At 42.6% G+C, this 15,948-nt stretch overlaps 1 protein-coding gene across 3 annotated transcripts in view; it reads right to left on the minus strand.

Moving 5' to 3' along the window:
• ARMH4 (armadillo like helical domain containing 4) overlaps window positions 1–15,948 on the minus strand; it is a 75,239-nt gene that overhangs the window by 33,170 nt on the left and 26,121 nt on the right. For 2 of the 3 annotated variants that reach the window (XM_087952416.1, XM_087952417.1), the window contains exons 5-6: window positions 14,704–14,895; window positions 34–300 (exon numbers count right to left, since the gene is read on the minus strand). In XM_087952416.1, coding sequence (XP_087808542.1) covers window positions 34–300; window positions 14,704–14,895 — 459 coding nt within the window. The remainder of the gene's footprint in view (window positions 1–33; window positions 301–14,703; window positions 14,896–15,948) is intronic. The other variant, XM_087952418.1, reaches the window with a different exon arrangement.

Below are 15,948 nucleotides of genomic sequence, written 5' to 3' on the forward strand. Positions count from 1 at the left end.
GCCCAAACCTTACGCATGTTACCGATTGCTTACCGAGCCCTTGGTTCTGCTGTTCCCATTCAATTGCGTTCGGTACATGATAGGATATTCCGGAGAGCTCTCCTGCAGGATTTTCCAAACCTTCCAAGGGTTCTTGTGAGGTTTCCCCAGGAACAGTAAAACTAGAGAGATCAGCATCATCTAAGTTCTCATCGATTAAACTGGGTTCTCTGTCATCATCATTCTCTTCTTCATCCTCTTCCATATCCTCCTCTTCCTCTTCTTCTTCCTCGTCCTCTTCCTCTTCCTCCTCCTCTACCTCTAAAGAGATAGGAATTAAAAGAAAGATGATATTGAAAAGAAATCATATTATGGTGTTCATTGATGGCAACCAGGTTAATGAATTGCTTTGTACTGCTTTTTTAATGAATTGAAGTAAAGTTGGAAGATGCTTGAAATAGAGGCTGTTATCTTGTGTGTGGGAGGATTAATTAAAGTCTGTTCCTCAGTGAGGAATGGTAGTATTTGGAAAGTTCCAAAGATACAGCTACTCGTCCAATACAAAGTAGTTTTTTTCTTCTTTTCCTCTTGTCTCATAATCTTGATGACTACTTCTACCCATCTATGGAATGAAGAATATCTTAAGAGGATGGCCTTTCAGTAGAGATGCTGTCAGGATTCCAGCAATCACATTAATTAAATCATGATTCTCGAGCCAAACTTCAAAGGATTTAATTGAGGTGACATACTGGCACTGCCCTGTATGAAGCCAACTCTTGGCATACGTAATTTACAATCACCTGTGACCCTGTTTTCCCCCTCCCCCCTGGGTGTCTCATAAACCAGATTCTCCAATTGAGCATGTTCGTGGGCTGGGTGTCATCATTCACATGCTCCAATTAAATATATTCCTGGGCAAAAACTCTGGTATTTTAGTTACAATCTTTTAAAGATAAGAGTTGGAATGTACTTTCACTTTGCTGCACTGCTCTTCCAGATTTCCTTCTCTCCCCCTTTTTTTTTAATGGCAATTACTAAAACAGGCATAGGAATGTTTTATGAGTTGACAGATACATTACAATCCTAATGTCGATTGGACCATTTGCCCAATGATTGATGCTCACACCACTAGAAGTAAAAGTGGTTTAACTTCATTATGGATTTTTAAAATTTTATTTCATTTTACCCTTTATAAGTGACTGAAATTTTTGGGAGGCTTAACATACTTATTAGGGAGCTTAATTAGTGGGAACAGAAGGTCAAATATTGTACCACTGAAAATGATCACTTGCTTGTGTAATTCTGGATGCTCTACCTGAATCTGCAAAACAGATGCATGCAGCGTTGACTAATAGTGATGTAAGAAAATCTGCCCCAGTTTGGTGATCTCCAGATATATTGGGTATATTCTACAGATATATCCTACAACTTCTAGCCAGCATGGAAACAGCTTGTGGGCTGGGAATTCTAAGAGTTGGTCTAACATATCTGGAAGGCATCAGATTTAGATATCAATCAAGCATAATAGTGCCTTTAAGAGACCCTTGTTCTTATGACAGATGCAACTCTGTTTGTACTGGCCCAATATTAGAATTTATTCATCATTATCACGCATAATTTAGTCTTTCAATAAAAGCTTTCTTCATGCATACAATGAGGCTGCACTAGAGGCCATATTTTTTTTAATGAAATAGGAATGTTATCCATTGAATTTTAGTACTTTCCTGTCCCCTTTATTTCAACTGAAAATAATTAAATATCCTAGGTCAAACCAGTGGATATTTGACTGATCAATTCTCATACTTCCAGACATTGTGCAAAAGGATGAATGCAGTGATTTCATGCATCACAGAAAGAAATGCATTGGGTTCTTGCCTATCTCTAAAATATTTTGCTCTAACACTGCATTACCAAATTACATTACAGCCCTCGGTATTAGAAACAAAAGGAAACATTGCCATCAGTTGGTCATAAAGAGTCCCTGCAATCTTCAAGAAAGTTCAGAAGAAAAATCCCAGTGAAGAGGGAAGACACTAATAAGAGAAAATGCCAGCAAATCAATCAATGAAATCACAGTTTTTCCATTTTTTTGTGTTTCCTCCTGATAGTGTTTTAAAGCATCAAAATAAATGCATAAACTAAAAATAATAAAGTTACAGATAAAAGTAATGGGATTAAAGTTGGTGTTTATTATGTATTTCTATCACTCAGATACACAGATACAATAAAAACAGATGGCAGCCAAATTAAGAATTATGCCTGTCTTGATACTTCGTGAATAGAGACCAACACAAGCTGGATTCCCACCTTGATCCATGCTTAGGATCTGTACGCAACATCCATAAACAACAATGTGTACACATACACTTCTGCTGATACCTTCCACCTGTCAACCCTGAAAGCTGACCGAAGCAGAAAAACCTTATTTTAATTTTGACAAATCTAAAAAAGGAGTGGCATGCTACAAAGGAAACTGCCAGCCTCTAGTCTATGGAGATTCTCAATCATCCAAATCATGGTTGTCCCAAGGGTGCTTTTTTTTTTTTTCCAAGAGGCAACTGGACTTTCTGGTTTTTCTTTGAAGATGTTTCGCTTCTCAACCAAGAATCTTTTTTAGCTCTGAGCTTCAGCTTCAGAGCTGAAGAAGTTTCTTGGATGAGAAGCGAATGAAACATCTTCAAAGAAAAAAACAGAAAGTCCAAGTTGCCTCTTGGAGGGGAAAAAAAGCACATTTGGGATATTAGCCTTTAGAAACATCTTTATAAATTAAAAGTGGTGAATGGCTGCCCCTTAGCACCTTGTCATAAAATGTGTTCACCTGCTAAGAAAGAGAAGACAGATAAGCTAGAGGCAGGAAGACAGCTGTTCTGGATGGCTGCAAAGAAGCATGTCAGTTTGCTTTCTGCTGAATTGCTGTTCTAGGGCTGGTCCTGCCCAGGGTAGCAGCCATTTTCTGAATGGGCAAGCACAGCTAACAGCTATTTTCTCTGAAGGCCCGTGTCTGAAATACAATGTACTTACTAACAACAACAAAAAGTGGATCCCATCAATAAACTAAAGACATCTTAGATTTTGGCTAAGTGCAGTATAGAACCCGACCAATGTGGCATTATTTGTTTGTTTATATTCTGCCTTTATTATTATAGCTTATTATTTATAAGGGATTATTATTTAAATAACATATTTAATTTATAGCTTTATTATTTGATAGCTTATTATCCTGCCTTATTCAACCAACTAATTAAAAAAACATGTCACAGTGAAGGACAATGTATGAATCCAGCCTCAACCTCTACCTAGCCCTCTCCACCCAAAGAAATAATTATTACTGTATAATTAAGAAATATTTGATTTAATGAACAATTGTGCAAAGACTCTACAGATAGCCTAAAATATCAGGGTCCTCCCCACCTTCCATACCTCAGAATTTTAACTTTTAACTTATTTTTGTTTCAACCTAGCTCCTTTTACAGATGTACTGCATTTTTATATGGTTTTTAGGCTTTTATGATTTGATTATACACTACCCAGTCATTCTGAGAGTGGAAATGGTGGTAATTAATTTTGATAAATATTTCTGTTGCGTTCGGAAAAGACTGAGCTGAAGTCTCCACTCCGGTCCGTGTTTCCAGTGGGAGCACAGACCGCTCCTATTGGCTGATGCCGTTGGCAGCTGACTATAAAAGCTCTGGCCTGCCAGCTGGCTGCCTTGTTAGCGCGGCAGCTGCGGCAACCCTTTATTGTTTCAATAAAGTTAAAGCTGAAGTTTGCTCTGCGTTCGCCTCAGTTTTTCCGCCACTCCACAACACTGGCGACGAGGGCGGGATACATATAAGAGGCAACCAAGCAAAGAATCGCTGAGCGAAGTCACTACAAAAAGAGCCGAAGCCACTACTGAGCTGTATGTCACTTTAAGAGCTTACTGTCACTATTCGCGAGTGAGAATTTCAACTTTCCTCAGAAGAACCAGCACCGCTGAGTCAAAATGACTTCAAACTCTGTGTTCCCGCCTTTCAGACTGACAGCAGAAACTTGGGAGTCCTACAGAAACCGATTTGACTGTTTTCTAGATGCCATAGACCTCGCTGACATTTCTGACCACAGGAAAAGTTTTTGCAGAACCACAGTGTTTGATACTTGGCTCCACGTTCAGTTAAGACTGTTCCATGGGAAGAATTGCAGGAAATTCTTTCTTAGCACTATTCCCCAAAGCCCTCCCGAATTGCCAGGCGTCATGCTTTTAGAAGACGGATCCAGGCTGAGGGAGAGACTATTAGTGGATATATGGCAGCCCTACAAACAGCTGTCTTGCACTGTGGGTTTAGAGACTATCTGGAGGACATGTTATTAGACCAACTAGTTTGTAGAGTCAGGGATTTAAGGCTACAAAGGCGTCTATTGGCTAAAGGGGATTTAACCCTTAAATTAGCAATTGAAGAATCTCAAGCTGCTGAACTGTCAGCACTTTCAGCAGCAGAAATTCGGGGAATTCCAATTAGCCAGAGCAGTGCAGCCATCCATTACGATGAAGCCTCCATAGAAGAAGGCTCAGAAGAGGCTAGTGATGTAAATCACCTCAGGCAGCCCAAAACCAATCAAAGGGAAAACAGGTCAATCCCAAATCAACCTCCACAATCTCAGCCCATCTTTCTAAGCTGTGGGGGAAATCACTTCAGGGCATCCTGCAAGTTCAGGAATGCCATTTGTCTAAAATGGCAGAGAAAGGGTCATTTGGCCAAGATCTGTCAGGCAGGAAAGACTTTTGCCCAACCACAGAAATCTCAGACAACTCAGCATTTCCAAAAACAAACTGGAGACTGTTTCACCTGCTATCAAGCCAAGCTTACAAACAAAGGCTCTAACAAAATCAGTGTTTTTGTTTCTTTAGAAAGGAAACCTTGCAGGATGGAGGTAGACACTGGCTCAGCACTGTCCATCATCCCATGGAGCACCTTGAAATGACTGCTTCCCAGAATGGCTAAGAAGAGGCTTCAAGGCTGCAACTTAACCCTATGTGACTACCAAGGCAGAACCATCCCAGTCATCAGAAAAGGCAAGTTTTTTAGTCAATTTCAAAATTTTAAAGGTCACTTGCCTTTACTGGTAGTGGATGGTGCCCTCCCAAGCCTGCTGGGGTTAGACTGGTTCCCTGTCCTTGGCCTCCATATAGGCGGAATCCACTCTATTGCAAATTCAGAGGTGGACGCCTTGTTTAATGACTATGCTGATGTGTTCAGCGAGGGCCTGGGTTGTTACTCGGGAACCCCAATATCTTTCAACTTGGACCCTCTTGCAGTCCCAATCCGTTTAAAGCCTCGAAGTGTACCTTTTGCAATCCACCCCAAACTAGACATGGAACTAGACAAATTAATTAAACAGGGCATATTAGAGCCTGTGGACTTTGCAAAATGGGAAACCCCAATAGTGACACCCCTGAAGAAAGATGGCAGTTTAAGAATCTGCGCGGATTACAAGAGCTCATTGAATAAATATTTACAAATCAGCGCTTATCCAGTCCCAATTATCCAGCACCTGCTGCATTCTTTTGAGCCAGGAACCATTTTCGCGAAACTAAACATGTCACAGGCCTATCAACAGTTCCCTGTTGATGACACAGCCGCTGAACTACAAACTATTGTAATGCATAGGGGCGCTTTTAAATGTAGGCACCTCCAATTTGGCGTTAGCGTGGCCCCAGGAATTTTCCAATCATTAATGGAAAGACTACTTCAAGGATTACCTGGCATAATACCTTATCTATCTTCCACGGGAATTCAGCATTGTTATTATTCTTGCTGTTTACATTCCGCCGGATGCAAATGTAGATTTGGCTCTGGGCTTCCTGGGTGATGAAATTGGCAACTTGCAAAGCAAATTTCCAGATGCTGTATACATTATTGCAGGAGATTTTAATCATGTGGATCTTCATGTGGTCCTCCCTAAATTCTATCAACATATAAAGTGTGCCACTAGGGGGTCGAACACCTTGGATAAAGTCTACACGAATATTGTAAATGGATACAGGGTATTACAATTACCACATCTGGGCCAGTCGGATCACTTGTCCCTGCTTTTAGCCCCGGAGTATATTCCTCTGAGAAAACAGGCAGGGTCGGTAGTCAAGACAGTGAAAAGCTGGCCAGAGGGAGCTATGGAGCAGCTAAAGGACTGCTTCGAACAGACAAACTGGGAAGTTTTTGATCATCCTGATCTCGACGATCACACGGCTGCGGTGTTAGGGTATATGGCACACTGTATTGATACTGTCACGGTGGATAAACGAATCCGGGTTTATCCTAATCAAAAACCTTGGATGACCGGGAAGGTTAGACGCTTGCTGTACGCAAGAAATAAGGCTTTTAAGTCTGGGAATGATCTAGATTATAGTGCTGCAAGAACGAACTTAAGGAGAGGCATTAAGCAAGCTAAGGCCGAATATAAGAGGAGAATTTAAGATTGCTTTCTCAGTAATAACATGAGGCAGGTTTGGCAGGGGGTTCAACAACTAACGAACTATAAAGCAAAAAAGGTTTCTTCGGATGGTAGTGTGGCGGTGGTTGAGGAGTTGAACAACTTTTTTGCTCAATTTGAGATCCATCAAACTGAAACTGTCCCTTTGCCATCATTTACTCAGCAGAGCCTCCCCTTCATTGTGAATGAGCAGGATGTGAGGCAGACAATGAAGGTGGTTAATTCCAGAAAGTCAGCTGGGCCCGACTCAATTCCTGGTCGGGTGGTAAAAGATTGTGCTGATCAGTTAGCTGGGGTATGGACCGAAATTTTTAATCGATCCTTGACACAATGTGTGGTTCCTGTGTGTCTCAAGGCTTCCACCATCGTTCCACTGCCTAAAAAGTTGCCTACAAATGGTCCGAGCGACTATAGGCCGGTGGCACTAACTTCCATCTTAATGAAGTGCTTTGAGCAGCTAGTTCGAAATTATATTATCTCCTGCCTTCCCGATTCCTTTGATGGGCTTCAGTTTGCTTACAAAGAAAATAGATCAACCGAGGATGCAATTATTACTGTGCTTCACATGGCCTTATCCCATTTGGAAACACCGGGGAATTATGTAAGAATGTTGTTCGCAGACTTTAGTTCTGCTTTCAATACCATCATACCGCACAGATTAATAGCCAAGCTCAAAGATCTAGATTTTCCAGATTCTATTTGTTTATGGATATTGGATTTTTTAACAAATCGTCCACAAAGAGTTAAACTGAATGATTATACTTCTACTGTCAAGACACTTAGCATTGGCACTCCACAAGGTTGTGTCCTTAGTCCACTACTGTTCTCCATCTATTCATCTGATTGCACAAATAAACATCCCAACAGTAGGATAATGAAATTTGCAGACGATACTACGCTTGTAGGACTCATTTCTGGGGATGATGAGTCTGCATATCGGGATGAGGTATTACAGCTATCCCGCTGGTGCAAAAATAATAATCTTCTATTTAATATTAAGAAGACTAAGGAGGTTATAGTGGACTATAGGAAAAAAAAGAGCAGACATTCAGCCACTGTATATAGAGGGAGTTCGTGTGGAACAGGTGGTTGAATGTAAGTTTCTCGGGACCATCATTACAAATGACCTGACCTGGAGTGCAAACACCGCTGCTTTAATTAAGAAGGCACAACAACGGTTGTATTTACTAAGGATTCTTAGGAAACAACAACTGGCTGAGAGTCTATTGACTACCTTCTATCGGAGTTCAATTGAGAGTATATTATCCTACTGTCTCTGTGTATGGTTCTCAAGCTGCACAGTGGCAGAGAAAAAGGCAATTCAGAGGGTGATCAAGATGGCCCAAAACATCATTGGCTGCTCATTCCCCTCTTTGGAAGAACTGTATAGGAATAGATGTAGGAGGAAGATACTTAACATATTGAATGACTCCTCTCATCCGGGACATCAGCTCTTTGAACTATTACCATCGAGAAGGAGATTTAGGGTATTAAGAACAAGGACAACCAGATTTAAGAACAGTTTTTATCCAAGTGCAGTTTTGAGTTTGAATGCGGGGTCATAAGATTTTTGTGGAGTTTAATGGCTGAGAGTAGTGGGGTATTTACATTTTTAAATTGTATAGAGATTATTGTATGGTTGGTTGTGTTTAGTTTAATTTTTTTTTCTTTTTCTTTTTTAGTGGTGTTTGTCTAGTTTTACTTGTGGAAGAGCACCTCATTTTGTTGCACCCGCTTGCGAGTGTAATGACAAATAAATTCTTATGTCTTATGTCTTATTTCGATGACATTTTAATATCTGCCCCTGTCAAGTCTCAGTTACTGCAAAGAGTCAAAGGAGTCCTCGATTGTTTCAGAAAGTATGGTCTCAAATTAAAAAAGAGAAATGCACTATTGCCACCCCACAGGTCGAATTTTTGGGATACAGAATTGACGCCTCTGGTATTCACCCAATCGAATCCAAAGTAAGGGCTATTCACAAGGCACCCACACCAACTAACAAAACCGAACTCCAGGCCTTTTAAGGACTTCTTAACTTCTACGCTTCATTTTTGCCACATAAGGCTTCCATTGCAGAACCGCTGCATAGACTCTTGGATAAACAATCCTCGTGGCATTGGGGACCTAAGGAAGCCCATGCTTTCAATGCAGTCAAATCATTGCTCACATCTGATGCTGTTTTAATTCAATTCAACAAAAATTTGCCTTTAGTCTTAGTAGCAGATGCATCACCTTTTGGCATAGGAGCCGTTTTAAGTCACAGACTGCCTAATGGTTCTGAGGCACCCATTGCCTTTTTCTCCAGAACATTTTCCCCAGCTGAGCACAACTACAGTCAAATCGACAAGGAGGCTTTGGCTGTAGTTGCTTCTGTCAAAAAATTCCATGAGTTTCTATACGGACACCATTTCGAGTTAGTTACGGATCATAAGCCTCTGTTAGGTCTTCTGTCAGGCGATAGACAAACTCCTCAGATTTTGTCTCCAAGAATGACCAGGTGGACTTTATTTCTGGCTGCATATTCCTATACGCTGGTTCATCGAACAGGCAAAAGCCTCAGCCATGCTGATGCCCTTAGTCGCTGCCCCCTGCCTGTTCCAGTTGAGCATCCTGCACCAACCAATGCTGTGTTCCTGATCAACGACCTCAAGCTTCCCATCACTGCCTTTGATATTGCTGCCCACTCTGCCAGGGACAAGGTAATCTCCCAAGTCCTTGACTGGGTGGGAAGGGGATGGCCTGCAGCTCCTTATTCCCCCAAATTCTTGCCCTTCAAAATTCGCCAGCAAGAATTGTCTTCTTTGCAAGGCTGTTTACTTTGGGGAACTAGGGTAGTTATCCCTTCCAAGTCGCAGACCTCAGTTTTAAAAGTCCTGCATGAAGGGCATCCCGGCATTGTCAGGATGAAGGCTCTAGCTCGCAGTTATGTATGGTGGCCGGGCATGGATGCTTAGATTACATGCTGAGTGAATGCTTGTCAGTCATGCCAAGCCACCAAATCTTCTCCACCAGCAGCCACTCCAGGCATGTGAGAAGATTCAGTGACCCCTTGGTCCCGGGTGCATATTGATCTGGCAGGCCCTTTTCATGGATGTACATTCTTGGTGATGGTTGATTCTTTTTCTAAATGGGTAGAGCTGACCTTGATGGCCTCCACAACGTCAGAAGCTGTCACTAAGGCCCTATCGAGGATATTCGCTACCCATGGCCTCCCTGACACCATCGTGTCTGATAACAGCCCCCCGTTTACTTCCTGTGAATTTGAGGTATTCCTAGCTAACCTAGGAATCAGGCACGCACTTACAGCTCCTTTCCACCCTGCCAGTAATGGTCTGGCTGAAAGGGCAGTCAGATCTGCTAAGGAAGTTCTGGAAAGGCTTGGGCTCATAGATTGGCACTCTAGGCTCGCTAAGTATCTTCTAACCCAGCACACGACTCCCTGTGCCACCACAAATAGGTCTCTGGCTGAACTGCTCATGGGTAGACGTCTGAGGACTACTTTAGACAGACTCCATCCATATTACGCCCCAGTCACGCCCCTAGGATCAGATAGCCAGACTAGGAAGTTTGCTGAGAGTGACCAGGTCTATGCCAGGAACTATGCGGGACACCCTTTGTGGATGCCTTGGCAGATTGTGGCAGTAACCGCTCCTAAGTCTTACAGGGTCCAATTGCAAGATGGTCGCATTTGGCGCCGCCATGTCGACCAACTTAGGAGGCATTGGAGTTCGTCTGCAGATGGCCCTCAGGACGTTCCTGCTGCAGAGAAACCACCAGCGCCTGAAGAAACTGTCTGCAAACCCGACAGCAACGCAAGCCTATCTGGGCAGTCATCAGTCCCTCACCCGGAGCCGCCTGAAGCCAAGACGCCAGCTTCGTTGTTGCCAAAAACTGCTCGCCAAGCAGAGGAGTCCCATCCAGCAGCAGCTCCATCGGAGCCCAGAAGATCTGACCGCCTGTGCAAGTGCCCGAGTTACCTTAAGGACTACGCATGCTCCGTGCTAGGGGAAGAGAGTGTTGCATTTGGAAAAGACTGAGCTGAAGTCTCCACTCCGGTCTGTGTTTCCAGCAGGAATATGGACCGTTCCTATTGGCTGATGCCATTGGCAGCTGACTATAAAAGGGAGCTGTCAAACGGCATCAGCTGTTGCCCGCCAGCTGGCTGCCTTCTTAGCACGGCAGCCACGGCAACCCTTTATTGTTTCAATAAAGTTAAAGCTGAAGTTTGCTTCACGTTCGCCTCAGTTATTCCGCCGCTCTACAACAATTTCCAACATAAAAATCTGTTTATTCTTAGAAATGCATCACACAAAAGCAGGGGTGGGATTCAACCGGTGTTACTACTGGTTCGATGATTACGTTTTGTGCGCGCATACGCACTTCGCGCATACCGGTTCTGTGTCTACTGCTCTTCAGAGCTACTGGTTCTACAGAGCCAGGCAGATCCGGTAGCATCCCACCCCTGCACAAAGTATGAAATGTAATTAATGACAGAAAATAACAAGCTTAAGGACCCAATTTTTAGGATGGGGATGGTTGGGAGGGGGAAGGGATGGAGAGATTAAGTCTGTTCTGTAGGTCAATAGTTTCAAATGTTTTCAGCCCTATAACCTCTACACATCTGTACTTTGATCAGATTCACAGTACAGTATGTGATGTCCATATCTAGATAAGATGTTAAATGATTTGTTCCAGGATTAATTAACCATATCACAGGCTGATATTCCTAGTCTCCAAAGAGAGGGAGGAAGGGATAATTGCTGCAAAATAAGACCACTCCAGTCACTGCTCCCATCCTTTTTTACTCCCCACAAATAAAAGAGATATTCGTTTTAAAATAACTGATTTTTTTTTAAAAAAAAATACCAAATATGCTTGGCAATTACACCAACGTAATGAAAAAACAGAAAATTATTACTGTTTTATGGTATAGATGTCCAATCATATCTGGATGGCAGCTGGGAACCCTCATGAAGAAGTTTGCTCCTGTGAAATCTCACAGATGCCCAATGCGCTGTTGCTTTATTTTTCTTTTTAAACATTCTGGTACCTTTATCTCCACAAGATGCCGTCCAAATATTTTGGGACTACAGCTCCCAGAAAACTAAAGACTTCCTTACATCAGCTGGTCACATCCTTGCCAAAACATTAGGGGACTGGAGACTAAAACTTACAATGAATGGTTGCAGGAACTGGGCTTGGCTAGTCTAGTAAAGAGAAGGACCAGAGGAGACATGATAGCGGTCTTCCAATATTTGAGGGGCTGCCACAGAGAGGAAGGGGTCAAGCTATTTTCTAAAGCACCTGTAGGCCAGACAAGGAATAATGGATGGAAACTGAACAAGGAGAGATTTGACCTGAAAATAAGGAGAAACTTTCTGACAATGAGAACAATCAACCAATGGAACAGCTTGCCCTCGGAAGTTGTGGGAGTGCCATCACTTGAGACCTTCAAGAAGGGATTGTACTGCCATTTGTCAGAAATGGTGTAGGGTCTCCCGCTTGGGCGGGGGGTTGGACTAGATGACCTACAAGGTCCCTTCCAACTCTGATTATCTGTTATCTGTTACATCCACAACTCACATGGATATATGCTTTGGATATATACTCTTGGAGAAATATCTGTAAGAGTTAACTTCAGAATTTCCAGCCCATTTGTAAGCTTTCTTTCCCTTCCCAGATTGAGGTTAATTTTGTCTATTCAACCAGAACACTAGAATACCTCCAACTCCAAAATGTATTATGAGATTGCAAAGCCACGTCATGCACACAAGGACATGTTCAATAACACAGGATAGGCAAGACCCCAATGCTAAAAAAATAAGGAGCACTGATAATTAAGTGACAAGGAAGTACAAGATTACAAATGTGATTGGTTACAAATTAATAATAAAAAGAGAAAGCTCAGTCTTTGACTAAGCCTGAGTCTCTATTTTGTACCTGCTAAATGGCAACCAGAGCTTCAGGTGGCTCTAATTGCCTTGATCAACTGCCCTGATCAGCTTAATCACAAATACTGTACAATAGAGAAACTATTCTTATTCTGTGACACACAAGAACCAAAGAATCATTTAAGATGTTGGATGGCTTTGCATAACTGCAGGAACAGCAGCACTAGCACTAGCACTAGCACTTGGACTTATATACCACTTCACAGTGCTTTACAGCCCTCTCTAAGTGGTTTACAGAGTCAGCATATTGCTTGCAACAATCTGGGTCCTCATTTTACCCACCTCGGAAGGCTGGAAGGCTGAGTCAACCTTGAGCTGCTCAGAATCAAACTCCTGGAGTGAGCAGTGCATTAGCTTACAGTCCTGCATTCTAACCACTGTGCCACCATGGCTCTTGCAAGGCAGCCTCTCTGTGCTATTGTCCCATCATTGCACCAAAATTTAATCAAACTCCTAGAAAGCTTCTCTCCTTGGAATAAACCTTGTCCAGAAAATCATTGGTACATTAATTAAAAGAGCTCAAATGGGTTGGTAATGATTACAGAAAAGAAAAAAGCATGTAACTCAATTTAAGGAATGATTGCTAAATAAAAGCAGGAAGCTAACTCAATGTTATCCCCAAGCAAGGAAAGCTAATCTATGCAGCTTCGTGTCCCCTTCTCCCTCCATGATTTATAAAGCATCTGTCCTTTAAGAGCTTAGTCAGGTACCTACTTTATAAAAATGGAAAAACCAAGAGCAGATGGTAAGGGCTCTAGGGGGTTATATGTTTAGGGGAGGGGGGGGTTCATCCTTGTACACTGTTCAGATTCACTTATGTGAGTCAAAAAACAGGTAGATGAATGGATGGATGGACAGATAGATGGAGGGAGGGAGGGCAAGAGACAGAGACAGAGAGACAGAGGCAGGCAGGCAGGCAGATATTCAAGGCTAGGCACTAGAAAGTTAACTGATATGGCTGTTCCCTGCTCTTCCCATCAGTCCCCTTTCCTAATTTTTTTCTACATCGGTTTACTTTTATTTTAGTCTGGTGGAAACATTTTTAAAGATTTCACTAGGCTTACAACCACCGTCCCCTTTTCATATTCTAAAACTTTGATCAGGCTTATCACCTTCCAGGATAAACAAGTTTCCTGTTTTCTCCAGCTATCCCTCTCTAGTTGCCTCAGAAAGAATAATAAAGTTCAGAGTCCCTTGATTGACTTTGGCAATAAGTGTTGAGAGTTTAACATCAGAAAATACAGAAATATATAGAATACATATTAACATAGAAACATATTGAGAGACATATTTCCCCATGTTCTTAAATGCTGAATCTTATAATCATCTATTAAGCCCTGGGTAAAGAAACAATGTAGTGTGAAATCTAGTCTAATTCTTAATCCACATGTTTACAGTTTACTCAAAAAACATTTTATTTACTTATTTATTTATTTATTAAATTTATATGCTGCCCATCTTGCAATTCAAAGTGACTCTGAGTCTCAGTGGCGCAGTGGTTAGAGTGCTGTACTGCAGCCCACTTTTGCTGACTCTCGGCTGCCTGCAATTTGGCAGTTCAAATCCCACCAGGCTCAAGGTTGACTCAGCCTTCCATCCTTCCGAAGGGGGTAAAATGAGGACCCAGATTGTTGGGAGCAATATGCTGACTCAGTAAAATCACTTAGAGAGGGCAGTAAAATAATATATAAATTTAAGTGTTATTGCTATTGCTAATCTGTTTGTGGCATAGTCATGCTGGACCAAGAATATTTGGAGGATAGATAGATAGATAGATAGATAGATAGATAGATAGATAGATAGATAGATAGATAGATAGATAGACAGACAGACAGACAGACAGACAGACAGGAAAGGGGGGGAGAGACAGAGGGATCTGCCTCCAAGTCAGTCTTGATTTCTTGCAACTACATGCACAAGCCCATGAAATTTTCTAGGCAACATTTCCAGAACTAATTGCCATTTTCCTAGGCTAAGTGAAAATGACTATATACTCCAAAGCCATCCAGCTGGATTCTATGCATTAAGGCAAGTTTAAGACTTACAACTTATTAAAACTTTGCTAAATTTCAATCCCCAAGGAAAGTAGGTCCTGCATCTTGGTCATGTTCTATAACCCATTTGAGGAATTTCAATTCCAAATTGTTTCCCTATAATACACTCTTTCACCAAAGTTACAAACAATCAAACAGACATAAGAGTTTTAGTACTATATAGATATTTGGACCATTACACTCTCACAGTCAATTCCTGTTGGGGAGTATTCAGACTTTAAAGATCCCTGTTCAAATCATCTTAGTACCTTCTGATTCCAGACTTTCCAGCCCATAAGTTGAAGCTGTGGTCATTCGGTGGGCAGCTAGAACTGTGGTTTGCCTTGTAGAAGATGCCAAAGAAGGCAGAGTCATTTCATTTGGCACCCTCAGGTCAGCCAGCGTTGCAGGACTATAGGTAACAGAGATGATCTCTTTATTCTCTAGGAGAGTGACAGGTTCTGGAAGCCAAGCAAGAATCACAAGTGAGACCTATAAGATTGAACACTGTGACTAAGAAAGATGTCTCATGTTATAATTTTCATCATCCTTAACCAATGGCTGGAGATAAGAACCCCAGCTAGTGCTAGCGGATGGAAATAGATGAGAATATATATTTCGTACACGTGGAAATTCTTAGCACATGAATTAAGGATGATTCCCAAATGTTTTGAAGCTATTTGAATTGATAAAGGAAAATATCTGTAGCTCAGGTTTGACATTGATGCTCACTGAGCTTGCTTGTTTTCTTGCAGACATTTCATTAGTAACATCAGGGGTGGGATTTTACCGGTTTGGACCGGTTCTATAGAACCGGTTGTTATGATTCTGCGCAGTTCGGAGAACCGGCAAATCATGCCCCTGACTGGCCCTGCCCCTCTCCGCCCTCCCCTCCCCTCCCCACCCAGTCTGTCCTTATCGCACATGCGCAATATCGTGCACATGCCCGACATCACTGACTGTTTTTTTCCTGCCCAGTCACTACTTAAGGTATTTCTTTTTTTTCCCCTCCCGACCATCAACTGTTCCTATGATCAGCTGTACCAGGATTCCCCACGCTGTCTTACTGCTTTGCCCAGGAGGCTTCCCTGAGGCCCAGGAAGGCAAAAAATGCAGGGGGGATGCACAGCACACACACACACACTGTGCTCCATTTTCTGCTTTCCTGGGCCCTAGGGAAACTTCCTGGGAGCAAAAAGCCCTCCCCCAGGAGACTTCCATGAGGCCCAGAAGGCCCCAAAATGGAGGGGGGGCTGCTGCACGCCCCCTTCAGGGTCTGTTTTTTTCCTGAGCCCCAGAGGAGCCTTTTGGGAACAAAAACGCCCCCCAGGAGGATTCCCTGAGGCCCAGAAGGCCCCAAAACAGAGGGTGGGGGTGCTGTGTGCCCCTCCAGGGTCCATTTTTTCCTCCTGAGTCCCAGGGAGCCTTCTGGGAGCAAAACGCCCCCAGGAGGCTTCTCTGAGGCCCAGAAGGCCCCAAAACAGAGGGTGGGGTGCTGTGTGCCCCTCCAGGGT

This window comes from Notechis scutatus, chromosome 1, assembly GCF_049901735.1.
Source record: "Notechis scutatus isolate UNSWTSFEM ecotype Mainland chromosome 1, rNotScu1.2, whole genome shotgun sequence".
Lineage (NCBI taxonomy): Eukaryota > Metazoa > Chordata > Lepidosauria > Squamata > Elapidae > Notechis > Notechis scutatus.